The sequence below is a fragment of the Desmodus rotundus genome, chromosome 12 (genome assembly GCF_022682495.2).
Source record: "Desmodus rotundus isolate HL8 chromosome 12, HLdesRot8A.1, whole genome shotgun sequence".
In the NCBI taxonomy this organism is placed as follows: Eukaryota; Metazoa; Chordata; class Mammalia; order Chiroptera; family Phyllostomidae; genus Desmodus; species Desmodus rotundus.
The window spans coordinates 43,645,728-43,673,557 of record NC_071398.1 but is presented as its reverse complement, the minus strand read 5'-3'; the positions used below and the strand labels follow the sequence as shown (position 1 = coordinate 43,673,557).

At 52.6% G+C, this 27,830-nt stretch overlaps 1 protein-coding gene across 2 annotated transcripts; it reads right to left on the bottom strand.

The window, feature by feature from the left end:
* Positions 1 to 31: 31 nt before the first annotated feature.
* Positions 32 to 27,806, bottom strand: HIF3A (hypoxia inducible factor 3 subunit alpha). Of its 2 annotated transcripts, XM_045202973.2 has the most exons (15): positions 27,761 to 27,806; positions 22,577 to 22,767; positions 21,443 to 21,588; positions 20,231 to 20,315; positions 19,812 to 19,924; positions 19,159 to 19,367; positions 17,737 to 17,843; positions 17,392 to 17,539; positions 14,573 to 14,691; positions 13,410 to 13,600; positions 12,370 to 12,480; positions 9,383 to 9,651; positions 8,008 to 8,125; positions 5,586 to 5,682; positions 32 to 2,804 (listed from the first exon to the last, which is right to left on the bottom strand). In XM_045202973.2, exons 1-14 carry the CDS (start codon positions 27,784 to 27,786, stop codon positions 5,614 to 5,616), a joined length of 1,902 nt encoding a protein of 633 aa, XP_045058908.2. In that variant the 5' UTR covers positions 27,787 to 27,806; the 3' UTR covers positions 32 to 2,804; positions 5,586 to 5,613. The 2 variants fall into 2 exon arrangements, with proteins under 2 accessions (XP_045058908.2, XP_045058909.3); XM_045202974.3 differs by lacking the exons at positions 21,443 to 21,588; positions 27,761 to 27,806 and having other exon boundaries at positions 32 to 2,821; positions 5,618 to 5,682; positions 22,577 to 22,784.
* Between the last annotated feature and the right edge of the window lie 24 nt (positions 27,807 to 27,830).

The following is a 27,830-nucleotide window of genomic DNA, read 5'->3' as shown; positions in this document are numbered from 1 at the left end:
GACACAGAGTTCTGGTGCCTATCAAGGCGAGGTCTTTATGGTGGTATAGAGACTAGTGGGTTTCAGAGCCAGCATGGCTGGCCGTGTCCCTTCCCGTCCCCCAGCCCAGCACAGTTCTCTTTACTGAGGGCCCAGGTCATCCCCTGAGGGAAGGAGGGATGAGCTCCTTTTCCTCCCATAGAACCAATCTGGACAGGCAATTCCCTCCAAAAAACAAAAACAAAAACCACAACAGTGAAAAGTCCCTTTTGGAAAGGGAGTGAATTGGATTAAGAGAGGAAGACGTTTTTCTGTGGGAGACCAGGTATAGCACCATCGTAGAAAGGGGGCTGGGGACATATGGGTGGTGGCAGAGAACTGAGGAGTCTTAGCCTCTCTCCCCAACTCCTGATAGGTGGATAGGGCTGTGCGTGTGCCTGTGCGGCTGGGGAAGTCTCCTGCATTGTGAACCCCCCAAAGGGGGTGAGGGAGTCCCAGGTTCCCCAGGTACCTGGGGTCAAGGTAAGTGCATATCTGGAGGGCTGAGGTGGGGAGTGGAGGGGGTTCTAGGACCGAGAAATTTTAGGGATATGAGATTGACAATGGAGAGGGTGTTTGAGCATGAAGTCCATGAACAGCGAAACCTGGAGGTTAGGAATCTGGAATGGGAAGACTTAAGAAAGAGAGGAGGAATTGGGATAAGTTGAGCAGAGTGGGAAGGCCAGAATAGACTTTGGGGGTTGGATTCTGGAAGCAGGGAGTCAGGAGTTGTAAGATTCAGAACCAAAGGAATCTATAGGGTGAGGTTCAGATTCTAGAACCAGAAGCATCTGGAGGCTGAGTTCCAGAACCAGAAAGATTTGGATCTGAAATCAGAGGCAGTTGGCAGCTGTGAGGCCTAGAACCAGAGGGATGTATAGAGTAAGGACTAGAATTAGAAAAAGCCTGAAGACTGAGTTCTAGAGGGATTTTGGAGTCCTATGAATCAAGAGTTGGGAGTTGTAAGGTCTAGAATCAGGTAAATTCCTAACGCAAGGTCTGTGATCAGAAGATCTTTGAAGGCTGACTTCTAAACCCATGGTAACTTGGAGTCATACGATTGGCAATGAGGGAGAATTAGAGACTGTCTAGGACCAAGGGAATGTATAGTATGAGGTCTGGAATCAGATAGCTTTAAGACCAAGTTCTAGAACCAGAGAAAAGAGAGATAATCATATTTAGAGTCAGAGGGCCCTGGAAGTTGCAAAGTCTAGAAGCCATATTATCTGGAGCCAGTGAATCATAGAGGTTGTGAGGTCTGGAACAAAGGACTGGAACATGATGTCCTGTTCTGGAGGTACTGGTTATAAGATCAAAACATACAACTCACTTTACTTCTTTTTGATGGGAAAAGCAAATCTTGAGTGCAGAAAGTTAGAAGGGATTAGCTGAGAATCATTAAGATTTAGAGATTAAGAAGCTGGATTTGAAACCAACTGAGTTACAGATTGGGAAGACTAGAGCCAATAGGAAGCTCAGGGTTGTGGGGTCCAGAATCAGATAAAATAATCAGTTGTAAGACCTGGAATCAGCAGAAATTGGGAAGTGTGACATTGAGAACAAAGGTGTTTACGGGGAGAGGTCTAGAACCAGGGGAAGTCAGGGAGTGAGTTCTAGAACCAGAGAATTCTGATGGTCAGAGGCTCTAGAGCCAGAGAGAGTTGGAGGTTGTGAGGCCTAGAACCAGACAACTTCGGAGACCGCGAAATGTGAAAATGGAGCTGGAGGCTGTGAGATCCAGAATGAGAAAGAGCCAAAGATTGTGAGGTCTGGAATCAGAGGGGTTTGGAGGCCACCAGGTCTACACTAGAACATGTGGGAGGTGTGTGCAGTCTAGAAACAAAAAAGGCAGAGAGTTGTGCAGTCCAGAACCAGGAAGGTCTGAGCTTGTGCAGTCCAGAACCAGAGACAGCCTGAAGTTGTATGGTCTAGAACTATACAAAGGAAGATTGGAGGTTGTATCATCTGGAAGCAGAGGGAGTTGAAGGCCACACCTGAAATAGGAAATCTACAAACAAATTCCATATCCAGGCAAGGCTGGGGACAGCAGAGACCCAGAATGGAGGGGGAAGGCAGGTGGGTAGAGCTGGGTGGCGGTTTGGGAGGCCAAGAAATCAATCAGAAGTCACTGGGTAGCGGGGAGGTCTGGGCCAGAGGCTTCCCTCCCCATTGACACCTGAGTGGGGGTGGTGAAGGTTGAAGTCCCACATTCTTATGGACTCTGGGCAATTCATAGCTATTGAAAACATATCATGAGAACAAAATTTAAAATGATACTAAAAGAAAGACAGATGGGGAGAAATGTGATTACGACTATCAATATGCCCCAGAGCCTAGAAACACAGGTCTGAACCCCAACCTCCCCGACCCCTAATTACCCAAGTTAAAGCCAAGAGAGTTGGAGGAAGGGATGAGGTAAGCAGTAACAAGAACCCCAAGGGAAGTCCTGAGAGAAGGGGGGGCAGCGACCCCCACCAGAGGTCACTGAGCTGAGACCACCACAAAGAACCCCCAGATGGGGGAGGGGCAGAGGGGTGAGAACTGAGTAGGCCTGAGGTGGACAGGGGCTGCTGAGAGGAGAGGGGGAACCCCTCTTCCGGCTCCCCCATCCTACGCATTGGCTGCCAGCTTGGAGTGTGGTCGAGGTCCTTTCTGGGAAGGCGATGAAAGATGGGAAGAGAGGCTGGCTCAGTCGGCCTGGGCCAAGCTTGCTGCTGGCTGGAAGTGGCTCTTGGGTTGGGTGGTGTCCTCGTCCGGGTAGAGACCTAGCAGTGAAGGGCCCAGGCCTGTGGGGGAAGACAGAAGGTAAACCAGTGAGGAATTATGGCCCCGACCCGTCTGCCCCTCTTGACGATCGAAAGTGGGTGATGAGGCGGGCACACCTGTATTCAAACCGCAGTGAAATCTTGGGCGAGTTCTGCTCTCTGAACCTCAGGCATCCAGGATGTTTAGAACAGTAAGCAAGAAGCCTGCAGTCAGGCTCTGCCTGAGTTGGAATCCAGACTCTGCTATGTATTTGCTGTGTGACCTGGGGCAGGTGACTTTACCTCTCTGAGCCTCAGTTACCACACGTATAAAATGGGCTAATAATAGTGCCTCTCTCCCAGGAGGAGTAAATGAATGAATCCACATAAAGGGCTTTGAACAATAACTAGTGCTGTTGCTACCTGGTAAACAGAGGTACTTATATCTACCTCATTTATTGAGCACCTACTGTGTGCCACGCACTGGGGACACAGCAGTGAATGGGGAGGATGGAACGCCATGACCTCACGGGGCTGGCATTCAGTTAGGGGAGTCAATGAGGTCATGTATATAAATTTAGCTCGAGGCTTGGCAGAGTGAGCGTTAGATAAACGTTAGCTCCTCATTTACAAATGTATACTGAGGATCTGCTCTGTGCCCGGCCACTGGCCGGCACCCCCAGCCCCCCACGGCAGAGAGCAGTAGTGACCGAGACAGGCCTGCCCCTGCCCCCGCAGGCCTCACACCCCCAGGGAGACAACAGCCAATAATCAAATAACTACACAAACATCTCTGTAAATAAGGTGTGTGATGAGTGTTAGGAGCCTTGAGCTTAGGAAGTTAGGGAGGGCTTCATGGAAGGAGTCCTATTTGAGCAGAGATCTAAAGGATGCAGTCGTTAGACAAAGAATATATGGAAAAGTATTTCAGGTACATGGATCAGCATATGCAAAGGCCCTGAGGCAGCCTCCTCAAGCAAAATGACTTCAAAGTCATTGCAATGCCCTCCAGAGGCCCGATGTAATCTGCCCTATACCGCTCTCCCCTCCTCTGTCTGCTCTCGCCACACTGACCTCGTTTTTCCCCAAATAAGACAGACACACTCCCCCCACCCCAGGACCTTTGTATTTGCTGTTCCCTCCACCTGGAATGCTCTTCCCCCCGAAATTGCCATGGCTCACTCCCTCACTCCTTCCGGTCTTTGCTCAGATGCCACCTTCTCAATGAGACCGCCAAGCCTACTCGTACTTACAACTGAAATTGCGCCACCCCAGAACTCCCTTTCCCTTTCCCCAGCATTTTCTCCAGGGGCTCTTTCCTCTCTCACACTCTTTCCTGTCTTTGCTCCTTTGTTCTCCACTCACTAGAATGTCAGTCCCGCAAGGGCAGGGGTTTCTGTGTGTGTTGGTCAGTTTTGTCTGCAGTTCCCAGGATGGTGTCCGGCATTTACTGTGTGTTCTATGTGGATTTGTTACACGGGTAATGGACAGAATGAATCAAAAAGCAGTGACTGTGGCTGAAACGGAGGATGTGAAGCAGTGTGTGGTCTGAGATGACACAGCAATCGGGCCCCGGAGGCTTGAGTCCAAGGTGAGAAGCTTAATCTCTCTCTGAAGGGCGTAGGGAGCCAAGGAAGGATTTTGAGCAGAGGCAGGCCAGGGTCAGGTTCAAGCTTTCAAAAGGCCCCTCTGGCTGATGCCCGGAGGTTCCAAGTGGAGCTACAGCTACTGACAGTCGCGCTGGAAGGTGATGACGATAGTAACACAGACGAGAGCGCGCTTTGCCTGGCACTCCCGCGGAGGAGCTGTGCAAGCAGCGTGGCACCCAGGCAGGTCTTTTTCCTTTCTTTCTTTTTCCTTTTCTTCCTTTTTTTCTATCTTTCTATCTTTCTCTCTCTCTCTTTCTTTCTTTCTTAAAGATTTTATTTATTTTTAGGGAGAGGGGAAAAGAGGGAGAAAGAGAGAGAGAGAACCATACAACGCGTGAGAGACACTCTCACTCATGTGTGAGTGATACAGTGACTGGTTGCCTCTCCTGCGCCCCCTACTGGGGACCGGGCCTGCAACCCAGGCCTGTGCCCTGACTGGGAATGGAACCAGCGACTTTTTGGTTCATAGGCCGGCACTCAATCCATTGAGCCACACCAGCCAGGGCCCACCTGCCCTCCTGCCCTCCCTGCCTCCCTTCCTTCCATATTTAGGGGTGAAGTGTCTTTTTAAAAATTATTTATTTATTTACTTTTTAGAGGGAGGGGAAGGGAAAGTGAAAGAGAAGGAGAGAAACATCGATCAGTTGCCCTTCTCACATGCCCTGACTGGGCACTGAACCCACAACCTAGGTATGTGCCCTGACTGGGAATCAACTGAGTAACCCTTTGCTTTGTGGGACGACGCCCAACCGACTGAGCCACACTGGTCAGGGCAGGGCAAGCATTTCCTGATCATTTATTATAAAACAGGCCTTGTGCTAAGCTCTCCCTGTGCACCATCTTCGCAGGTCCTCAAACACCTCCTTAACGTAAGAACAATTACAACAGGCTCTAACTGATGGGGTGGGGTGTGGGAACCGAGGTGGAACTCAGCCCCAAAGTATAATCAGACACAGGCTTCAAGAGCTCTAGGCTTGGGGCTGGGCCCAGCTCCCATGCCTCCCTCAGGGCCTCTCTTTCCCCCCACAGAGCCCCTGAAAGGAGGGAGGGGCTGCACATTTCCACCTAGGTCACCTCCAGGCTCTGACAGCCCCCCACCACCTTTAGGATTGCCCACCCCTCTCTCAGCCATCAGGCCCCTCCCCTCCTGGGAGGGGCCAGGGCCTCTGCATACCTAGGTTGCTACTCCCTCAGGGGCTCATTCAGTTGCAGGAGGTGGCTGCTGGGGTCTGCTGACTCACTGGGGCTGGTGCTCCTGTCAGGAGGAGACTCTGCGGGCAGAGACAAAGCTGTCACCACCATCACCATCACCAGGACCCATATCCGAGGAGGCAGGATGGCGCAGTGGTTGAGGGCACTGTGGGGGTTCAGTGGCTGCTGTGGGACTTTGGGTCAGTCCCCGTCCCAGACATCCTCCACATGTCCCTCCAGAGCCTTGTCCTCCCCTTCTGCTGTGCCCCAGCAGGCTGTGTGTGCGGACCCCACCCATGTGCACACTCACTCTGAGTGTCCCTATTAGGTTTGTGTAACGGCAGATGCCAGCAGGTGGGATGAAGAGAAGGAGGGGTGTTTGATCTTCCAGCTGCTGGGTGGTCGTGGGGTGGCTGTGTCTCTCCTCAGAAGGTTTCAGCCCTTACGAGGTAGACCCTCCTTTCTGCAAGATCTGGTGACCATCCCCTGTCCTGTGCCTTCAGGCTAGGGATGGTGCCAGCTCCCCTCACTGTGGGGCCTTGGCTGCTGCACCAGCCCTTGTTGATTCTGCCCATACCTTTGCCAACAGTCCTGTTATTAAATTCTCCTCAACACCCCATTTAAGCCCTGGCTGGTGTGGCTCAGTGGATTGAGCATCGGCCTGCGAACCAAAGGGTTCCAGGTTTGATTCCCAGTCAGGGCATATGCCCGGGTTGCAGGCTGGGTCCCCAGTGGTGGGTGCGCGAGAGGCAACCACACATTGATGTTTCTCTCCCTCTCTTTCTCTCTCCCTTCCCATCTGTCTAAAAATAAATAATAAAATCTTTGAAAACAACACCCCATTTCAGTGTGCTATCTCCTGCCTACACTCTAATGGATGCGGTTGCCTAAACTCTCGTGTGTAAATGTGGACGATGATGAAGATAACAATAATAACATAATTATTACTCAGGAATGGTCATGGAGGTTGAGTAATTTAATCATGTGAGGAATTAGTGCAGTCAGCAGCTGGCACGTGGTAGGCACTCATAGATATAAGCTGTTGATATTGTCAATCCCTCATGTCATGAGCATGAGGGGTTTGAACACCCCTCATGTTCAAACAGCTCTGTTGGGTAAGGAGCCAGGGAGATCTTCTGTGGGCAGTAGAGAGCCATGGGAGGTCCCAGGGGGAGGCCCTGTGGAAGTCACTCAGTCTAGACTGGCTTTCAGAAAGGGTGTTCTGGTTGCTGTTGTGCAGAACTGGCAGCCAAGGCAAGACTGGAGGCGGGGAGGCTGCGGGGGAACGGATGCTGTTTTAGTTTGGTCTGTTTTTATGCCCCCACATATCTACAGTCTGCTGAGGATCAGGGAAGGGCCTGATTTCAAAGGCTTCTCGTGGCAGTCCTGTGACACGTGGCAACCGAGGGTCAGATGTTTCTGGATGAGGAAACTCAGGCTCAGAGTGTTGACATCGCCTGCCTAAGGTCTCAGTTACTAGGTGGCTGACCTTGGACTTGAACCCAAGTCAGACTGACTCCAGTGTCTGTTCTCTTAACACCACACTAATCATCCAAGGCCAAGACCTGTTCCAGGTTTGGAACGGGGCCCATGGGAGCAGAGGAGATTCCTACAGATACCAGCCCTTGGCATTTCCTCCCTTCCCTTGCTAAATTTTCTTCTTAGCACTTCCTACCAGCTTACGTAAATATGCCATGCCCTTTCATACCCACTACCTGAGCTAGAACAGCAAGGTCCTGGCTTCAATATGACCTCACTTCTAAGTGGAATCTAATGAACAAAATAAACTAACGAGAAAAATAGAACCAGAGACATGGAAACATGGAAAAGACTGATTAGGAGGAGAGGAGTGAGGGAGGAATGGTAAAAGGAGGGGGAAGGGACCAGTCAAAGAACATGTATGGCCCTGGCTGGTGTGGCTCAGTGGATTGAGTGCTAGCCTGTGAGCCAAAAGGTCGCTGGTTCAATTCCCAGTCAGGGCACATGCCTGGGTTGCAGGCCAGGTCCCCAGTAGAGGGCATGTGAGAGGCAACCACACACTGATGCTTCTGTCCCTCTCTTTCTCCCTCCATTCCCCTCTTTAAAGATAAATAAATAAATTTTTTTTTTTTTTTAATAAAGAACATGTATGAGTGACCCATGGACAACAGAGGGGGGATTGACTGTGGGAAAGAGGGTGGGCTAGGTGGAGGGGGGCAAAAGAGGAAAAAAATGGGACAACTGTAATAGAATAAACAATACAATAGAGAAAAAGGAAAAAAAGTTTCTAGCTTCAGCTGGATTAGTGACCTTGCATTTGACCATCAGCCAGCCCCTGTCCCCTCTGGTCTTCCCACCCATAGACTGGTAAGCTTAAACCTGCCGGGTTCTGAGGGCCAGAGAACCCTACAAACCTCTACACATACCAGGCTAAGAGGAGGCAGTAGGAAGCGTTCAGGTTCTCGGCTGGGGCACCGTTTGGGGGGTCTCACTCCCAGCAGCTCCACCCCTTCGGCCTCATCCTCTGACCTCTGGGCCAGGGTCCTAGAGGAAAACAGATAATAACCTCAGAACATAGCAAATGTGGGTGGGGTGGGCACCAGTGTAAGCAGATGATGAGCATCCATTCACTCCCCCAAGCACCTATTTATCTACTCATCCACCCACCAGTCCATCTTCCCATTCATCCATCCATTTATCAGTCCATCTTCCCATTCATCAGTCCATCTTCCCATTCATCCATCCATTCATCAGTCCATCTTCCCATTCATCCATCCAATGACCCACCACCCAACCACCCACACAATCTCCATCCATCCACCCTTCCATTCGTTCACGTTTCTATCCATCCGCTCACTCACCTGCTTGCCTTCCATCCATCATCTACCCATCCCGCCACATACTGCAGTCATGAATTTCCCCCCTCTCTCATTTAACAAATCTTTATTAGGCACCCACTGTATACCCAGCAGAAATCTGGGAGCCTTGGAGAATACTGAGATATATGCATAAAGCCTCATAAAGATAGTAGAGACGGCTCTGGAGACTAAATGGGCACGTGCCCACAAGTTGGAGAGTAAAAATTGAAGTGTTAGGAATCTAACATTTTTGGAAGAGGGACACGGACCCTCTGAAATGATGTGCAAACTGTGTGTCTCTAGGTGTGCATAAACTTTCTTGGGAAAGAGTCTATAGTTTTCAACAGATTCTCAAAGGTATTAGGAAACTTAGTTCTAGACAGTTTCTCTGACATTGTGGCAATGTCCTTGCAACGATGACAAATGGTCACGAGGCCAGATATCAATAACTTCCAAAAGAGAGGGCCCTGGTTGACTGGAGGATTTGGGGAAACAATGAGAACAGTGAAAGGCAGGCCAAAAGGAGGGCACAGCCTAGGCAAAGACAAAAAGCATAGAGGTTAGGCCCTGGCTGGTGTGGCTCAGTGGACTGGGTGTCTGTCTGCGAACCAAAGGATTGCCAGTTCCATTCCCAGTCAGGGCACATGCCTGGGTTGTGGGCCAGGTTCCTGGTAGGGGGCGTGTGAGAGGCAACCACACATTGACGTTTCTCTCCCTCTCTTTCTCCCTCCCTTCCCCTCTCTCTAAAAAATAAAATAAAAGTAAAAATGTGTTTAAAAAAAACATAGAGGTTGGAACAAAGATGCCATGTGCAGGAGACATTGAGGGCCTGGCTGGGGTGGATCAGAAGGACGAGGCTGAAGGAGGAGGCAGGAGCAAGACAGGAAGCCAGGGACCCTCTCTAACCTCCCTTTACACCCATCCTCCCTGTACTGTGGCTCACCTCTTCCGGGCCCCAACCATGGATGGGGCTGAGGGGTCCCCTCTGGAAGGGCTGGAGAAGCTCAGCCGGGGGTCGCTCCCCCAGCGGGGCAGCAGGGTGGGCTCAGGAGGTGGAGGTGACAGGCCGTGGAAGCTCCGTGCTCGGGGCCGGGGGGCAGCCCCTGGAGGCCTGTGGTAGGCCCTGGGCAGGTGCTCGCTGGAGTTGAGCTGGAAGTCGTCATCCATGGAGATGTAGGGGGCTAGCATCTCCAAATCCAGGGCATCGACATCCTGCGGAGGGCAGGAAGGAGTTCAGAGCATGAGCCTCTCAGCCTTGGGTGGGCCTGGGCTAGTGTCCCAGCTCCACTGCTTCCGAGTTGTGTGCCTAAGTTCTGAGCTTCAGTTTTCTCATCTGTCAAATGGGCGTGAGGACTCTGTGGTAACCAGTTGCCAGCACGGCCCCCAAGGATCCTCTCCTCTTGGTAGTCACACCCTAGCACAGTCCCTGACTACAGCGACAAGGGCTGCCTCGGCAACGATAGGACATCAATGAGATGATGGTGCGTGACGTCCTTCAACATTAGGTTATAAAGATGCTGTGGCTATTGTTTTTGTTGCGCTCTCGCACACTTTCCCTCTCTCTCTCTCTCTCTCTCTCTCTCTCTCTCTCTCTCTCTCATCACGTGCTCAGGGGAAAGCCAAGTTGTGAGCAGCCGTATGGAGAGGCCCGCAGGGCAAGAAACAGACCTCTTGCCAACAGCCAAGTGAGTGACCTTGGAAGTGAATCTTCCAGTCCCAGTCAAGCCATCAGATGATTGCCACCCTGAATGACAATTTGACGGCAACCTCATGAAAGACCCTGAGCCAAAGCCACCCAGCTCCATGGCTCCCAGACCCTTGACCCTCAGAAATTATGTCAGGTAATACATGACTGCTGTTTTAACCTTCTCAGTTTTTAAAAAGATTTTTTAAATTTATTTTTAGAGAGAGGGGACAGGAAGGAGAAAGAGGGAGAGAAACATCAATGTGTGGTTGCCTCTCACACATCCCCTACTGGGGACCTGGCCTGCAACCCAGGCATGTGTCCTGACTGGGAATTGAACTGGCGACCCTTTGGTTCGCAGGCCGGTGCTCAATCCACTGAGCCACACCAGCTGGGGCAGAAAGGGGATTGTTGATGTGTGGTGGCTGGAAGTTTAGCCACACTGCCACCTGCAGGTGTGTGGAAAGCAGAAAATGAAACTAGCGAACTGGGTGATCTAGCTAAGGAGAGTTCTAGCCAGATTGTCAAAGAGGAAATACGGCATCTATTAAACTTCAGGGCACTCAGTCATCTCAGCAGAAGCACGAGGCAGTCAAGGATATATCTCAGTGGGATTTGTGGCATGACTTTTGTTTGATGGTGTGAATGCCAAAGAGATTCACATAAGACCCCCAAAATTTTTTAAAGAAAATTACATGAGTAGAAACATTGCCAGTTTGGGCTGAAAGGGACAGAGATGATACAAAATGAGAAGAGACCTTTGGGCCACCAAAGTTCTGTGAGGAAGCCAGTTAAGAGAACCACTCACCTGGGGATACATGTAACATTTTATGGAAAAGGAAGGAGGACTGACTGAGAGTGAGGAGCCCAGAGCCCAGAGGGCAGATCCAAGAACCATTAAGAAAAACTCCTGGGAAGTAGTAGAAATGGGTTCTGATCAAGGAACTTTCGGTATTTGCCCAACTGGATTTCAAAACTGCTATGGACCAGTGACACCCGTGTGTTTTCCTTTCACCTTTTGGGAACAGGCATCCGTACAGCAGTTGCTCTCTGCCTCTCCCACCACTGCATGTTGGGTATGTGGGGGCAGATAATTTGTCTCTTCAGTTCACAGGCCAACAGATTGGGATGGATTGTATTGTAGGAACTTCACTGCACCCAGATCTGATCCAGGTGAGGAGATTCTGGAATTCAGGCTGATACTATAAGAGGAAGAGACTTGGTAATGGACTCTGAGACTTGGATCCTTGCATTCTGGTATTCACACCTGTATGTGGTTGCCTTTCACACTGTGCTAGGGTTGGTCTGTATGACTAACACTATACAGCAGAAGTGTCGGTATGTTGCTTCGAAGATTAGGTTATAAAAGACAGCATCTTCTGCCCTAGCTGGTGTGGCTCAGTGGATTGAGTGCTGGCCTGAGAACCAAAGGGTCGGCGGTTTGATTCCCAGTCAGGGCACATGCCTGGGTGGTGGGCCAGGTTCCTAGTAAGGGGGTGCTTGAGAGGCAACCACACATTGATGATTCTCTCCCTCTTTCTCCTTCCCTTCCCCTGTCTCTAAAAATAAATAAATAAAATCTTAAAAAAAAAAAAAAAGACAGCATCTTCTGTCTTGGACCCACTCTGTCTCTTGGATTATGTGCGTTGGGGGAATATCTGCCCTGTTGTGAGGACACATAGGCAGCCTACGCGGGGGCCCATGTGGTGAGGAACTGAGGCCTCCAGCCAGAGCCAGTGAGGGAGTGAGTCCTGCCAACAACTGGGTACGTAAATTTGGACGTGAATCCTCTGTAGCCCCAGATAACTGTAACCGTGACTGAGAGCTTGACTTCAGCCTCATGAGAAACTCGGAGCAAAAACCATCCAGCTAAGCTGCTCCCAGATTTCCGATTCTCAGAAATTGTGACATAATAAATGTGAGTTGTTTTAAGGTGCTGAGTTTTGGGGGAACTTGTTATGCAGCAATCAGTAATTAATACGTCATGCCACTGCCATTTATCTATCCACTCAGCCAATGATCCAGGTATTACCCATCCATCTACCATCCGCCCAATGAACCGATGGTCTGTCTACCTGACAACCCGCCCAAACACTGCACCCGCCCATCCATCTACCCAGACATCTGTCCACACATCACCCACCTACTGAATGAAATGGTCCACCCATCTACCCTTCCACGCATCCTTTTAACCATCTCCCCTTCCTCTAAAGTCCACATACGTCAGCCCTCACACCGGCCCTTACCTGCGCTATATCTAGATCTGTCTCAGCCGCCTCAAGGTCTTTCCGAGAGACTTTTCCCAAGACTTTGTGTGCGTTCTCCACGTCTCCAAGTAGCTCATCTGGGAGATCAGCCTGTGAGGAGACAGAGTAAGGAAACCTTGAGCCTGGGAGATGCCAACAGTTTAGACGGTCTAGACATTTGAGCTCAGGGGTATACGTGAGGGTCAAACAGCGGGATGCCAAGGGAGTCAAATAGCAAATGCAAATGTAGTTCTAAATGCAGCTGTTCAAAGAGTGCTGGCTGTAGATCAACACGAAAAACACAAAGGTCTGAAAGACCAGAGCCAGAGGCCAAGACACTGAAGGCCTCCTGGGGTTAAAGGTCTTGGAGTCTGGGGGGAAAACCATGCTGAGTCCAGCTGTCCCAGGGGTAAAGAGTGAGGTCAAAGGTCACAGCCTAGTTCTCCGGTGGAGGGGAGATGGGGGGGGGGCATAGGAAAGTCAGCCTCGATAATATGGGCCCGAGTCAAACGTCAGACTATCTGGACTCTTACGTAAAAATAGTAAGTGCTATGGTCTGTGGAACACCTACTAGGTGTCAGGCTCCTACTAAGGTCTTCCCGTGAATAATCTCATTGAACCTTTACAACAACCAACGAGGCAGCTATTTGCCATTATCCTAACTTTACAGGTGAAGAAACGGAGGCCCCACTTGTCCAGGGCAACACAGCCAAAAGCGGTAGGTTCAGGATGTGGATGTAGGTTTGTGTGATTTAAGACATTAGACGTTCCTGACTCGTTGAGGTCAAAGTTCAGAGAGCCTGGGTGCTTGGTCACAAGCCAGGAGGGGCTCACCCAAGCCAATCCCGAACATCCCAGGTTTTGGTCCAGATAATGGTTGAACAGTCTGGAATCTAGATCTTAAAGGAACCCCAGGCCCCATCTCACCGCAACCTTCCTGCTACACAGATGGAGAGACCAAGGCCCAGAGAACAGCAAGGTTCAAGTCAAAGGACAAAGCAGCCCGGATCCCGAGGGCTCAAGTGTGAGCCACTGCTTACCGGGAGGGGGCTCCGGGGGCGCCGAGTGACTCGGGGTGCGCTGGGGGTGGCAGCTACTGAAGTCCCATCTAGGATAGGTGCCAGGAGGCGACGGAGGTCAGGGCTACAGAAACGGCGGGGATCAGCAGCCAGGGTGGCTTCGCTCAGGGCAGGGGGGTGTAGGAAGGCCAGGATCCGGGGACCAGAAGCGTCTGCAGGACACATTGAGATGAGGAGATCGCAGGATGGTCGCCCAGGGCTGAGGGGCGGAGCCCTCCACGCCAACCCCAGGGTAAAGGACCCCCCCCCCCCCCCCCCGCTGGGCCAGGTGCTACCCCCGCCCCTTGGTTGTCAGATTAAGGCATGTCCCTAGAGAATTCTATGGGAAGGGACAACATGGGGCGGGGGCACATAGTAGGCTTGAGACAGTAGCAATTGCCCAGCAGTGAGGAAGTGTTTTAATATTGAAAATCGATGTGGCTGGATCAGGGCACACAACTGACCGGATTCTCCAGCAGCACAGAACAGCATTTGGCCATTCGGCTGAGGGGGGCTTGAATGTTAGAAAAGCCTGGCCCAAGGCCCTCAAGGAGGGCCTAAATTCCCTGCAGGTCAAGACGTGGCCCGAGCCAGTTCTGAGCCAGAAAGGAAAAGGCACCACACCCAGGAGCATGGACTGCCAGCAACAGCTTGGAGAAGGTGAGGCCTTGAAGAACAAACAGGGAGGGAAGCTCATCCAGGATTAGGGGGACGTGGGGGGTGGGCCAAGGAGGAAGAGGTAGTAAGGAGCCAGACTGGGGAGGGTCAAGGTTACTGGAAGCCAAAGAGCAATGAGGGGGGAAGAAGGGAACAAACTGAAGGGCAGGGGCAATGGGGAGCCACAGCAGGATTCGAAGCAGAGAGCAAACAAGACTGAAGCAATCGTCCGTCTTGGGGACACAAGAGAAGAGAGGGAAGAGAGGAGAGCATTCTGGGCAGAGGAAACTGCATGTGCAAAGGCCCTGAGGCAGGAGAGAGTCTGGCATATTCCAAGAGCTCCAAGGAAGCTGGTGTGGCTCAGGGTGGGTAAATAAAGGAAGGAGGCAGAAGGTGGGTCACACAGGGTGAGCCACGTTAGGGCACTTGGGCTTTCTCCTAAGCATCCTGGGGCCACAACCCCTCCCAGCCCCAGCTCTGCCCCATACCAAGGCTGTCCCCAGGATTACGGGTGTCCTTCTGAGAGTGGGTGGCCCGCTGAATGGGTCTGCGAGAGTGTCGCTCTGTTTGCTCCAGGGACAGCACCACTCCAGTCTCTTCCACCCGGCTGGGGTACAGGGCAGAAAGGGAAGCGGGAATCAGGGGGATCCTTGGCCCTGCCCAGGCAGCCCCCTCAGACGGTGTCCTGTTATGGGGGGCAATCCCATCCAGGGGCAGGAGGGCACCGTGCAGAAAATAATTTGTCCCATTTACTTGTTTCTTTTACGAATTTAATGTTTCTTGAATGCTTTTTATTATAATAGCATTAAGAAAGTTAAGTGTGTCTTCCCAAGCTCCTTCTGTGGAAGGAAAGCAGAAAAAAGAGTTGGCATTTAGCACAGCTTGGGCAGAGAAGGGAGGCTGAGGGGGGTGGGGAACTGAGAGGCAGAGAGGGGGGAGAGTAAAAGGTATAAAAACCAAATATTCTCTTTATAGATATTTACTTATAAACATTCATAAAAATGTATTAATGAATATATATTAACATTCCTATGTTAGCAGATATGAAGAATCCATAGGGTTATATTTTAATGCATAAGATTGTATTTCTGAAGATTCTATTAATAGACCTTCAAGGGAATGGATTTATAAATACATCCCTCCTCTGTGTCCCCCGCCCCTCCCCTCCCCTCCCCACGGTGTCTAGCTGCAGAGACAATCCAAATGTTCGCTGAGCAAACTGGATCTTGGAGAATTGGTCTGGGGTTGAGGACCAGACCCTCATTTGCATCTCATTTGCATAGCGCTCTCCAGGACAGAATGTGGGTGGTCTCCTGCCAGCTCTTAGAGAAGCTAGGATCCTTGACCACCCTTCCTAAAACCCCTTCTGGGCTGGAAACACCCCAATTTAGGCTGGACCAAAGCTACCCCATCCCCTTTGAAAACACAAGCATCCACAGTACACACGCTCACACACTTGGTACACACAGACACGAACGTCAACACTCACATGTGCCCGTGGATATACACGGACAGTTCAGTGCGCATGCTCCATTCACTCAGTCGGGCACAAGGAGTTCTCACTCAATCATTCATTCCACAAGCATTTCCCAGACAATCCATAGGGCTTAGCAGCTAAGAGCAAGGGCTCTGCAGCCAGTACGGCCTGGGTTCAAATCCCAGCTCTGCCACCTATGAGTTGTGTGACCTTGAGCCTGTGGCGGAACCTCTGTGGGCCTCATTTCCTCCTCTGTAAAAAAGGAATAATAATAGTAACTCCACCCCAGGTTGCTAGGAGGCTTAAGTGAGTTAATATCTGTATGAAATCCCAGGGCCTGGCCATAAAAAGGCAAATCTTCATAATGAATAAAAGCAGTTTCCAAAAGAGGTGGGGCAGGCCCCCTGTCCTTCACTGTCTGTAAGTTATTCAAAGATCCTGAATTGGAAAGGGGTTGAAGTGAGAACGTTCAACAGAACACCAGTTTGTTTTCTTGTGTGACAGAAAGATGCATGTGAACACTTGTGTTACCACCTCCTGTGTTCTGGTAGAATCTCTCCTTGATTAAAAAGACCTGGGAAGATTCCTAACCCTTTAGAGCAGGGGTGTCAAGCTCATTTTCACTGGGGGCCATGTCCGCCTTGCAGTTGCCTTCAAAGGGCAGAACGTAGTTTCAACTCCTTAACAGTTAAGGAGTAGTTACACTGATACAGTCCTAAAGTTATTTCAGCCCTTTAAATGAGTTTGACACCCCTGCTTTAGAAATTGGTGCCATGTCCTAGAAGGTAATCTTCAAAGAAAAGTTGTAATTCTCTCTGTTTTGTGTGATAATTTGTTGTCTTCATCACCCCGTTGTTTATGGTGGAGAACTTCAAAGATACACAGTGGGGTGGGGGCTCTGGTTTACCGTTACACTTCCATTAGAACGGCTAAACTTAAAGCCCAACAAGACAAAAAGAGACACTGCAAAATGCTGTCAAAGATCCATCTGGAGCCTTCGTACGCTGCTGATGGGAATGTGCCGTGGTACGGCCACTTCGGGAAACCAGTCGGGCAGTCTGATGGAGTTAAGTATGCACTGCCCATATGACCCAATCATTCCACTCCTAGGCGTTTACAGAAAGGAAATGAAAACACATGGCTTCACAAAGTCCTGTATGAGAATGTTTACAGTAGCTTTTTTCGTGATCACCCGAAATAGGAAACAGCCCAAAAGTCCTCCGACGGGTGAGTGGATAAACAAACCGGAGGCCACTCAGATTCAAACCACAGAATACTACTCAGCATCAAAAAGGAAGCAGGGATATACACCACAATATAAATTTAAATACATTACACTGAGTCAAAGAAGCCAGGCCCAAAAGGCTGTTACCTATTGTAGAATTCCACGTACACGGCATCGTGGAAAAGGCAAACTTCTAGAGTCAGAGAGCAGGTGGGTGGTTGCCAGGGACTGGGGGTGGGGAGGGATTCACTATGATAGAATTTGGGGGGCAATGGAACTACTCTATAGCTTGATTGCGCAATTCCATGCGCTCGTCAAAACTCACAGAACCCTGTGCCAAAAAGGATGAGTTTTCTCAATGCAAATTACACCTCAAGATTTTTAAAAAGTGGAACAGCTCCCCAGGAATCTGCTAGATTTCTTATTTTAACTTGAATACAGTCCTTCTAATTTAAATGAACAGAAATTCATATGCACACACAGATTCATGTGCTCTCTCTCTCTCTCTCTCTCTCTCACACACACACACATACACACACACACATCTGTCCACGCACAAGCAGCCTAGACCCAGGCACACAGTCGCTCCATCCCCTCCCGCTTACCTGATCAGGAAGTGGACGCAGATGATACTCTCAGACTGGGGGCCCCGGCCCCCTGACACCACTGTGGCCTGGGTCTGGGTCCACAGGTAGCCACCACTCCGTGCCAGGAAGCGATACCGCCCTGTTACTGCCTGTCCCTTGCTCAGCACTGAGGAGGGGGACGGGTCGGCTCAGGGCCACAGAAGGGGCAAATGGAGAGAGAAGGCTCTTGGGGAGAGGGGCTGGGCATGAAGGGGCCAGGGAAGATCGGGTTCCTGGGGGATCGGGGAATAGGGAGCTCGCTGGAATTGGCTAGGGCCACACAGGGGAGGATCAGGCCCAGGGAAACAGAACTGGAACACATACGGGTGTGGATGCTCTGGCCCACTGCATCCGAGTCCAGCGCGTGGATGTACTCGTAAGCAGAACAGCCAATCAGATCGTCGGGGCTGTAGCCAGCGACCTCAGCTATCCTGCGGGTGGGTGGAGCCTGGTCAGTTCAACTGGCTGAGGTAGAGGGTGGGGGGAAGGAAGCGGCTTAGGGACCCAGGGACCAAGCCAGCACGACGTACAGAGACAGGGTTGTAACAGAGAGACAGGGAGAGAATAAGAAATAGAAAAAGAGGAGTGCGGTAGGCCCAATAGTGACCCCCAAAGAGGTCCTGTGCTAATTCCCAAACCTGTAAATATGTGACCTTATGTGGCAAAAGGAACTTTGCAGGTGTGATTAGGTTGAGGGTGTTGAGATGGGGAGATGCCTAACTTTTCTATGTGTAGTCACAGGGGTTCTTGTGAGAGGGAGGCAGGAGGTCAGAGGGAGCTTAGGAGATGCGATGGTGGAGGAAGATGTTGGAATGAGGTGCTTTGGAGATGGAGGAAAGGGCCGCAAGCCAAGGAATGTAGGACGTCTTCAGAAGCTGGAAAAGGCAAGGAGACAGAGGATTCCCTGGAGCCTCCAGTGGGAACACAGCCCTTGATTTTAGCTCCCTGAGACGGACTGCAGACTTTTCACCTCCAGAACTCTGAGGGAAGGAATTTGTGTTGTTTGGAGATACTGCATTTGTGATGATGTTACAGCAACCACAGGAAAGGAATACAAGCAGAGAGAAAGGGTGGAAAGGGGACGAGCGAAGAAAAGAAAGGGAAAAGTGAGAGCGTGAAAGAAAAAGGAGAAGGGGGAAAAGGGGGGAAAAAGCACAAAAAGAAAGATCAGACAGAATGAAGAGAAATAGAAAGTAATAACGATGATAATGATTTTAGAAATATATACGTCTACAGTGCTTTGTACCAGGAAGCCTACTGAGTGTTCAGAACAAGTGCTCACAGCAGGCTCTGTCACGACTCCGTAGGACAGACAGGGAACGTGTGGCACAGGGAGGTGAAATCATTTGGCCAACGACACACAGCCAGGATTTGAACCCAAACTGTCTGCACCCGGCGTCGCCATTCCAAAGTACAACTCCAAGGCCAGGGAGAGAGGGAAGATGCAGAAAAATGAAAGGAGGAAGGAAGGAAATGTAGAGCAGAGGGGAGAGACGAAGAGAAAAAAGATAAACAGAGAGAGAGAATTACTAACGAGTTTGTTGAGTGCCTCCTGTCTGTCGGTACTGGTACTGTTTTTCATGGATTGACCCGTTTTAGGAAAGCGGTAGGACAAGGAGGGAGAAACAAAGAAAGACTACAAGAGACAGACAGACAGAGAGAATCAAAGATGAAAAGATCCACAGAAAATTCAGCGCACTTGGGCAGAGAGAAAGAGGAGGAGCTGCAAGCGCGGCACCTGCGCACCTCTCGTCGCAGTAGGTGAACTTCATGTCCAGGCTGTGGCGGCTGAGGAAGGTGCCCCGGCCCAGCGGGGGCTCCAGGCTGCCCGGGTGGGGGATGGCTTCACAAATGAGCACCAGGCATTGCAGGGGAGGCTCTAAGTTGGGGCTCCTGGCTGGGGACGTCTGTGCGGGGGGCTTGTAGACCCTCAGGTGCCCAGAGCAGTGTAGCACCTGGTGAAGGAGGGGCGAGGCATAAGCGAAGGGCCTAGGGAAACCACGGGGCTGGGAGGTATGTCTCTGTGGGCCCTACAGAAGAAGAGATCCCTGAGGACTGTGTGCGCCCAGCTCAGAAATCCCTAAGGCCCCCCAGTCCCCCACCTCCAGAGAGACCCAACCTAAGGAGGTTCTGGAGATCTCCAGATTTTAAGACTCAGGGAGGTCTGAGGACCCCGGATATAAACCCCATGGAGACTCCAGACCCAGGAGGCTCAGACCCCCAGGCCCACAGAGACCCGACTAAGAAAGGGTACAAGGACACCCAACCCCCCAACTCCACGGACACCCAACCTCCTAGATACCCGAAGGACCCACCAGATCCCACCCTGAGAGAGCCCCACAGGAAACCCCTGGAGTCCCCCCCACTGCAAGCCTTCCTCCAGGCCTGGCCCTGCCCACCTTCCAGGTGGCCGCCTTGAGGTTGAGGGTGCGCCCGCGGTTGGTGAGGGTGCTCTTCATTCGCAAGGAGAAGCACCGCCCCGTGGGGGCCTCCGGCTTCTTTTTGGACAGGCCTAGGGAGGGCCATGGTGGGGCAGGGGAGAAGCAGGTTACTGGGGCAGCTTTGGACAGGGCCCAGTTCCCTCCAGCATCCTGGTCACTAAAGTCTCCCCATGCCCAAAACTGAGACCTGGCCCCAGAGAGGGTCCCCCACAGGGTGGGTTATGCTCCTTCAGACCCACCCTCCCAGGGCAGAGCCACATTCTCCTCTTCTCTCTTTTTTTTTCTTTCCAGTGTAAAAATGGAAGAGGAGATACGCTGAGGGCAGGGTGAAGCCTCAGTTTCTGTAATTTGGGGACAGAGGCCTCCAGGGAACTCACTCTGCTGGGGGGTCAGGGCATCCTGAAGCTCCTCTTGGTCACAGGGATGGATGAAATCAAAGATACTGTGTCCAATGAGCTCAAGCTGTCAGGCAGGGGAGGAGGGGGCTGTCTTGGAGGGAACGCAATTCACCAAGGCCTCTGGCCCACCTCCTCCTTCCTAGCTTCAGCACCCAGCCTTAATTCAGGAACCTGGGTTATGTCAGCGATCACCTTATTCATTCATTCATTCATTCACTCACTCATCATTCATTCATTCCTTTCTCCAGCATACTATTTGCCAGGCCCTCGTGTAGATGGAATGGACACAGCAGTGACCATAGAGATAAAGTCCCTGCCTCCCAGAGCATACTGGACCCGGCCACTTTCTAGCTTTGGGGCTGTGGGACATGCACCTCTCCAAGCCCAAGAGCTCCAGCTGAAGGACAAATTGGTACCTGGGGTGAGGACACAAGGCAGAGAAAAGGAAGAGATGTAACTTGGAGCCCCTTTAGGAAAAATAATAGTAACTCTCTCACAGGGTTTGCTAAAAGGATTAGCTGGAATTAGTTCTACTCCCTAAGTGCCTCTTGCTTGTCTTCCATCCTCAGCAGCCCCTGCATCCACTTCTCTAAGGGTCTCCCCATGCAGCCCCCTCAAGGAATCTCTGAAATGTAAATCTGATTCTACCTCTCCTCTGCTCAAAATCCCTCCCCAGTGCCCTGAAGATAAACTTTCTAATTTGACCCTACTTCTCTACTAGCCCCTGCTGGCCTCTCTCGCCCCTTTTTCTCTCTCACCTTCTCCCATTGTACTTTGAACCTAACCAGGATAAATGTCTTTATTTTCCCAAAACACTGTTTTAGCCCACCTCTGAGTCTTGGCATATTCTGTTCCCTCAGTTATCTATATTCCTAGCCTTTGCCGGTCCCATTTATTCTCCCATTTGATGGGCCAGGTCCTTCAGGTTTCAGCTCGGATGTCTTCTCCTCCCAGGAGCCCTCGATTCCCCCCAGTTTGGGTTCGGTATCCTATCCACGGTCCCCCTGGCTCACACAGACCCCTTGGCTGTCCCATCCAAGCCCTAAGCATTCTGAACCTTCCTGTCTGGTGACACGCCTGCCTCCCCGTGTACTGGGAACCCTGTAAAGGTGGGGCTAAGTTGGTCCTGGTCACCCCTGCAACCCAGCATCACCTGCCCACACTAGGCACAAAGCAGGCAGCTCATCTCACCTGACTGAGGCCCAGGTGTTTGCTGACATTCTCCGACAGGTAAGCCATGTCTCCCTCGGCAGTGAGCACCATGACGAAACCCTCCAGGGCCTTCAGGTAGCAGGCATCCAGCTGTTCACCCCCTGTTCCCACCTGGTTCCACTCCCCTGGTGTCCACACCAGGGTGGGTGGGGCATTTCAGTCAGCCTCGGGCCCCACTGGCTAGCTCCCCTCTGCCTTTCCTCACTCAGAGGAAATGACAGGCACCTCCCAGAAGACAGAACGCAAAGGCAGCAGGGGCCTCCCAAGGGCCTAGAACTCTTAGGAGGACAGAATTCTAAGGCGATGAGATTCCCAGTGGTCAAAATTCTAAGGGACCAGGGCTTAGGGGGAGTCAGAACTCCAAGGGGGCCAGGCCTCCCAGGGGTTCCGAATTCTTGGGGCAGGACATTCCAGATGGGCAGAATTCTAAAGAAGCAGAGACTCCCAGGTGACAGAATTCGAAGGGGGCAGGGCCTCCCAGACAAGCAAAATCCTACGGGGCAGAGGTCTGACAGAGCCTGAAAGAGGATGACTCCACTTTCCATGTAATATAATCTTTTCAAGGGTCCTGGGATTCCAAGGCGCATGCGTGCGCGTGTGTAAATGTGTGTGTGAGAGAGAAAGCCTCCTGCAGAGCGGAATTCTAACTGGGTGGGAATTCAAAGGGATTGCTGCTTACCGGGACCAGAAATAGAACTAGGGAGCTGGGGAAGGGAAGGAGGACTTTCTAAGTAATTAAAACTTGGGCAGAGAAGTCTCCCAGGGATATTTATTATAAGGGGACCAGGCCTAGTCGAGGTCTCCCAGGGGACCAAATCCTAAGAATTGAGGCGCTTTAGGGAGTTAGCGGGCCTCCAAAGACAGGGAGGCTTCCCTGGGGTGCATTCCAAGGGGCAGGGCCTCACAAGTGATAGACGTCTAAAGGGGCAGGCTCCGACTGCTGGGAATTATAGCGGGGCGTGTCCTCACCGGGGAAGTGGATTCCAAGGGGGATTGGGGCTCCACAGGGAAGGCATCAGGGGGCAGGGCCTTGTCGGGATTCGAATTCCCTGAAGAGGGGCCTCCCTGGGGTGTGACCTCGCCAAGGTGCGAATTCCCAGGAGCGGGGCTCACCTGCTGCGCAGAGGCGGTGCATTCGCAGGTAGCTGATGGTGAGGCGCATGATGGAGGCTTTGTCCAGGTGCGCGCTGACCCCGCGCGCGAAGGGCAGTGTGTGCGCCAGCTGATAGAGCACCTCCGTCTCCTGGCTGCGACGGCTTCTAGCCGCATCCCGGGATTTTTCCTTGCGGAGTTCGGTGCTTGACCTGCGGGCATGGGCAGCGTTCACTGGCGGCCCTTCGGGAAGGCAAAGAGGTGGGCGGAACAAGCACGTGGGACGCTGTTGCCACATGGGGCCCGGGCTCGCTGTGTGGCCCTGGTGAGGTCCCTGAGCACTCTGGGCCCGGTAAGGTTTATACTCTGCAGTTGCTCCTAGCCTCGGGTTTTATCTGTTCCTGCGCCAGCGCATGCTGCCCTCCTGTGCCTCGCAGGGATGTTCTGTCCCCTCCCTGACTTATCTGTCATTTATTTCCCGGCTTGGGACGCCTGGGGGTGAGGGAGGCCTCTTGCTGGGAGGGGGCTGGCTGAGCTGGCCCAGAGCTGGCCGGGAGCCAGGGAAGGGAAGGAGCATGGAGAAGATGCCTGCAGCCTCCCAGGCCCCCTGCCCTGCAGCCTCCCAGAATCCCCTCTCCTGACCTCCCCCCTCCTCAGATGAGCTGAGTCCTCAAAATCTTGGAGCATAAATCTCAAAGTCCAAGGACCCACCAACAGGGGCCCCACCGGGGTGACCCAGCAAACCAACCCCCCGGGGTTCTGTCTGGCCAACGGCTAAACTCTCACCCCTGCCCTTTAATCCACTTCAAATGTCTGAATTCTGTGAGTGGGGTTGGAGTAGAAGGACGAGTATCTTTTTGTCAGAAATATATGTCATTTATTCAGCTTCTACCATTGTGTCAGTTCCTACGCTGTGTGTGTGGCACCTTAACTCATTTCGAGCTCAGACGACCCTAGAAGGAAAGGAATTATCCCCATTGAACAGATGAGTAAACCGAGGCACGGAACGGGGAAGCCAGGGTTTGAGCACTTCTATTTTCTCTGTCTCCCTGGCTCTGAGTTTATATCCAGGTGTTGGTGCTTCTCCCTGTTTCTACCACTGTCTTCAAAGTCGAACTCCAGGCCTGTGTGAATCTGCCTTCTATAGTTTTTGAGAACACTTTATACAGTATATTGCATGTAGCATATATAATCTTATCTATATTCACAATATTGGTAAAACCATTCATGATAAGCAGCTCCAATTTGCTAAGCATTTATGTGTCTGGCACGGTACTAAGTACTCTGCCTGTGTGTACTTATTCAATCCTCGGAGAGCTCTAGGAAGGAGGCTGTTTAAGGCTCCATTTCACACCGGGAAACTGAGGATCTGAAAGGTTAAGTCCTTTGCTCAAGAAGTCACAAAGCCAGTAACTGGCAGAGCTGGGATTTGAACTCACTGAGAAAATGAGGTTCCAAAGCCTTCCTACTTCTAATTCCTGCCTTGTGACCCACCCCAGGGAAGCAGGACTCTAAGAGGGTAGGCTGTCCCTTGCTAGAAACCAGAGGCCACTTCTGGGGGTGGCATCAACCTCATTCCCAAATGGCCCCACCCACAGACGTGGCGGGGAGTGGGGAGGAGACTGTCCCGTCCAGCTGCAGAGGGAAAAGACTCCTCTGGCTGGGTGGAGGGTGGAGGGAGTGGGCGATCGCCCCCCATCCCTTCCCTTCTGGCTGGTGGGGGGTGCGGGGGCCTCCAGTCCTGCTCTGCCCAGAGGACATTCCGTCCTGTCCTGCTCTGGTTCTGTTCCAGCCCTGTTTGTCATCCTGCTGAGGGCAGGGGTGGGCGGGCCTCACGGAGCCGGAGGCCTGGGAGGAGGCCACGGGAGTGGGACCCGGAACAGGGGTGGGGCCGGCCCGCATCTCTCAGGCAGCTGAGCTCTGTAATCTTCTCTGTGGCTGACTTCTCCCTCTACAGAAGGAGTCAGCTGGTGGCTGCCGCAGGCCCTCCTCCCAGCTCCCAGCCTGTTCTGACAGGAAGTGTGGGCCTCTCGTTGACTTCACCAACAGCCAAGGTCCCTGGCCTTTCCCATTAAACCCGGTGGGGGGCCAGTTCCTCTGGTTCAGGGTTCCAGTCTTGGTTCCATTACTAATGAGCTGTGTGACTTTGGATAAGTTGCACAGCCTCCCTGAGCAAAATAACAACACCTACCTCCCAGGGTTGTTTGAAAGATTAAATGAGTTAATATATACCGAAGGCTTAGAAGAGGACCTGGCAATTGCCAGCGCTCTCTCTATAATTCCCCCCTTGTCTGCATCAGGGATGGAAGGTTTGGGAGCCTCTTGGGCACTGGAGAAACTGGGCCTTCAGTGGTAATTCCGTGGTGTGTGCGGTTACCTACGTGACTTTTACACAAGCACTTTGGGAAGAAGTTTAATCAATAGTGACAGTAATAACGATGACAGCCTTGGTGTGTCGGGCACTCATGGAGCTACAGACCCCAGTAAGTCCTTCCCAAAGCCCTGTGAGGCAGGCAAAGCGACCTCCCTGCCACAGCGGCATCAGGAGCCCAGCGAACCCAGCTGCTAATCCCAGACCCTCCAGCAACTCCCAGCCTCAAGCAAGGCGTCTCAGTCAGTGTGACCTTGTAGTTGCTAATGTTCCCCCACCCCACCCTACCCCAGTGTTCCTGAAAAGGAAGCCAATCCAGGGAGATGATGGAACTTGCCTGAGGCCACACAGCTTTTAGCAGCAGCGCCAAATTAAGAACCAGGTCTGTCTGTTTCCCCCCAGAGCTCTGTCTGAGTCAAACGCAGTTTACTGCATACCAGTGGGGTGTCCTGCTCCCAAAGAGCTGTTCCCTCCCTGCTCTTCAACTTGACATGGTATGGGGGACAGGAGGCACAACGGGCACTTTCCCAGGCTATGAATCCGAAGCTCAGAGAAGCAGCCCCTGGCTCAAGGCCACACAGCCAGGACGTGGCTGAGCTGGGATTTGAACCCTGACTTTAGGGGCCTGTGCTCTTAAATGCCATGCTTTGGCAGGTGTGCCCAGCCGAGGAAACCCTGCCCTGTCCCTCCTTTGCCCAGCGGCCTCAGCACCTTCCCTTTGTACCCCCCTTACTGTCTCCGGATTTCCCCAGCTGGACAGTCTCCCCAGCTGGCCCCTTGCCCAGCCTTGGTCCAGCCCCCTGGCACTCTGCCCAGCTCGGGACGTGCAGCTGGAACCCTGCCACCCTTCCTCTGTTCCAGCAGAGAACAGGGGGTGGGGCCAGGGCCTGGAGGCCCCAGGGTGAGGCCTGAAAATGGGGACTGGAGCCGGGTAACCCCTTAACCAGAAGAGGGAGAAGCCCACGTCTCCCCTGTCCTAAATAACTGGCCACCAGTAAGCAAAGGCCTAGGGAAAGTGGGGAGACCCTGGCTCACATTCGGGGCTGCTCCTGGGCCTCTCTTCTGACACCAAGCTGGCTATTGGGGGTCTTACAAAAGAGTGTAGAGGACGTAGGGGCCTCAGGCTGTATCTGGGTGGGGCCCTCTTGGCACTGCCCAGAGGTGGCCTGAGAGACCGGAGTCAGGGTTTGGATTTGAGAAGGAAGCTGGGGTGTGGGCCAGGAGGAGTCTTCTTGCTCCCCACTTGCTCATTCCCAAGGTCATGATAATCCAGTGGGGTGACCTTACCAAAAGTCCTGTCTTCCCTGCGAGCCCTCTAACCTGGGCAGCATGCCCATCAGGGATTTCCCAACAACATCCCTGGGTGGGCTAGCAGTAAGCCCAAGCTGGAAGAAAGGAAGGGGGTGAGGGGATATGGGGAGCCCACTCACCATCGCCAAGGCCCCCTTTGGCCCAAGTGCCATCCTAGGGGTGCAGGAGGGGATGGAGCGCAGCCGGGATCCGGGTGCGAGTTAGTGAGTGGTGTGCGGTTCTGGGATGACACCACAGGAAAGGGCTGGCCTTGGGTGGGGAGGGGAGAGCACCCCAGCTCTGCCAAGAGGGGTCCCCACCCACCCAGGGGGGCACTGGGAGGGGTTGGGCTGGGACTGGCCCAGAAGGGATGGGATGGAGTTCCCTGGTGGGCCCAGAGCCAGAGGCTGGAGTAGATTTGGGGGGAGAGGGATGGTTTGGCGGGGGGAGTGAAAAACATGGGTGTGTGGATGGATCCAATCAGACCTGGGAAGCCAGGGAGGAGGGGAGGGGGTGAGGCTTCCTGGACAGCTCAGATTGGGCAGAGGAAACCAAGGGCCTGGGGCAGTTCCTGGGGTCCCCATGCAAGCACAGCATGATAGGACCCTTGGCAGTGAACCCAGGACACAGGTTCCCCATTGCCCCAGCACCTGCACCTGCTGGGAGCTGAACACAGAGCCCTCCCTCCGCCCAGGATGGCCCAGCTGGGCACTGCTGCGACAGGCTCCTGATATGGTTTGCACTGAACCGAGCACAGCACCCTCCTTCAGCCCTTCCCCCTAAAAGGCTAGGTGCCCTCCTGCCCGAGGCTACAGGGGTGGGGTGGAGGAGGGATCTACGGCCCTAGACTTTGGCAAGTGGGTCGGGCTGTTGTCCTGGTATCAGGGGGTGACCCTACCTTTCAAAAGGACACAAAAAGGCTCCTGAGAAGGGTCCCAGGTCGCTTTTGAAAGGTGATCCTCTCTGTGGGTTTCTAGGAATCCCAAGTTCAGGAGACTGTGTCAGGAAAGGCCCAATTAAAAGGGCTCTCTCTTCTCTTGAACTCAGGAGCTGACTCCCCATTTCAGGGGACTGCTTATATCTGGGAAGGCTCATTTTGGGTGGATCCCATGTCCCTTAGGATCTCAGGAGTCTGGGGACAAAGAACAACCTCAATTTGGGAGGGATTCAGAGGCCAGAGGGTCAAGATGTGGAGGGAGAATGCCTCCTGGAGAAGCCCGGGAGCCGCTGAAACGCAACACCCCCAATTCCATAGGGACCCTGAGTTTCACCCCCAACCAGGAGGGGAAGCGAATCCGGAACAGCAAGAAATCGGGGATCATGACTCTGAAGTCGCTCTTGGCAAGAGAGGCGGGGCAGCCGGAGACTTGGGGAAACCTTGCACCCCTGCAACCCTCTAGGGTGGAGGGTGGGGCAGAGACGTGCCCCCAACTGCCGGTTCCAGGGCCTCCTTGGCTTGCACCCACGCATCCCCCACCCGGGTCAGGGGTCCCTAGAAGGACAGCCCCCCAATTTCAATCATTCTTGCCCTTGAACCCCAGTACCTTGCGCGCTGCAGCCCCAGCGCCATGGCTCGCGCGTCGCGGCTCAGAAGCCCTTGGAGGCCCCTAGCCC

What these genes read in the sequence shown, in the direction of transcription:
- HIF3A (XM_045202973.2), bottom strand. Translation starts at nt 27,786, where the DNA reads ATGGCGCTGGGGCTGCAGCGCGCAAG. An exon ending in GCACCGCCTCTGCGCAGCAG is followed by an intron (nt 21,589 to 22,576) that starts GTGAGCCCCGCT and finishes TGTGGACACCAG; the next exon opens with GGGAGTGGAACCAGGTGGGA. An exon ending in GCCCCCGGAGCCCCCTCCCG is followed by an intron (nt 12,481 to 13,409) that starts GTAAGCAGTGGC and finishes GTCTCCTCACAG; the next exon opens with GCTGATCTCCCAGATGAGCT.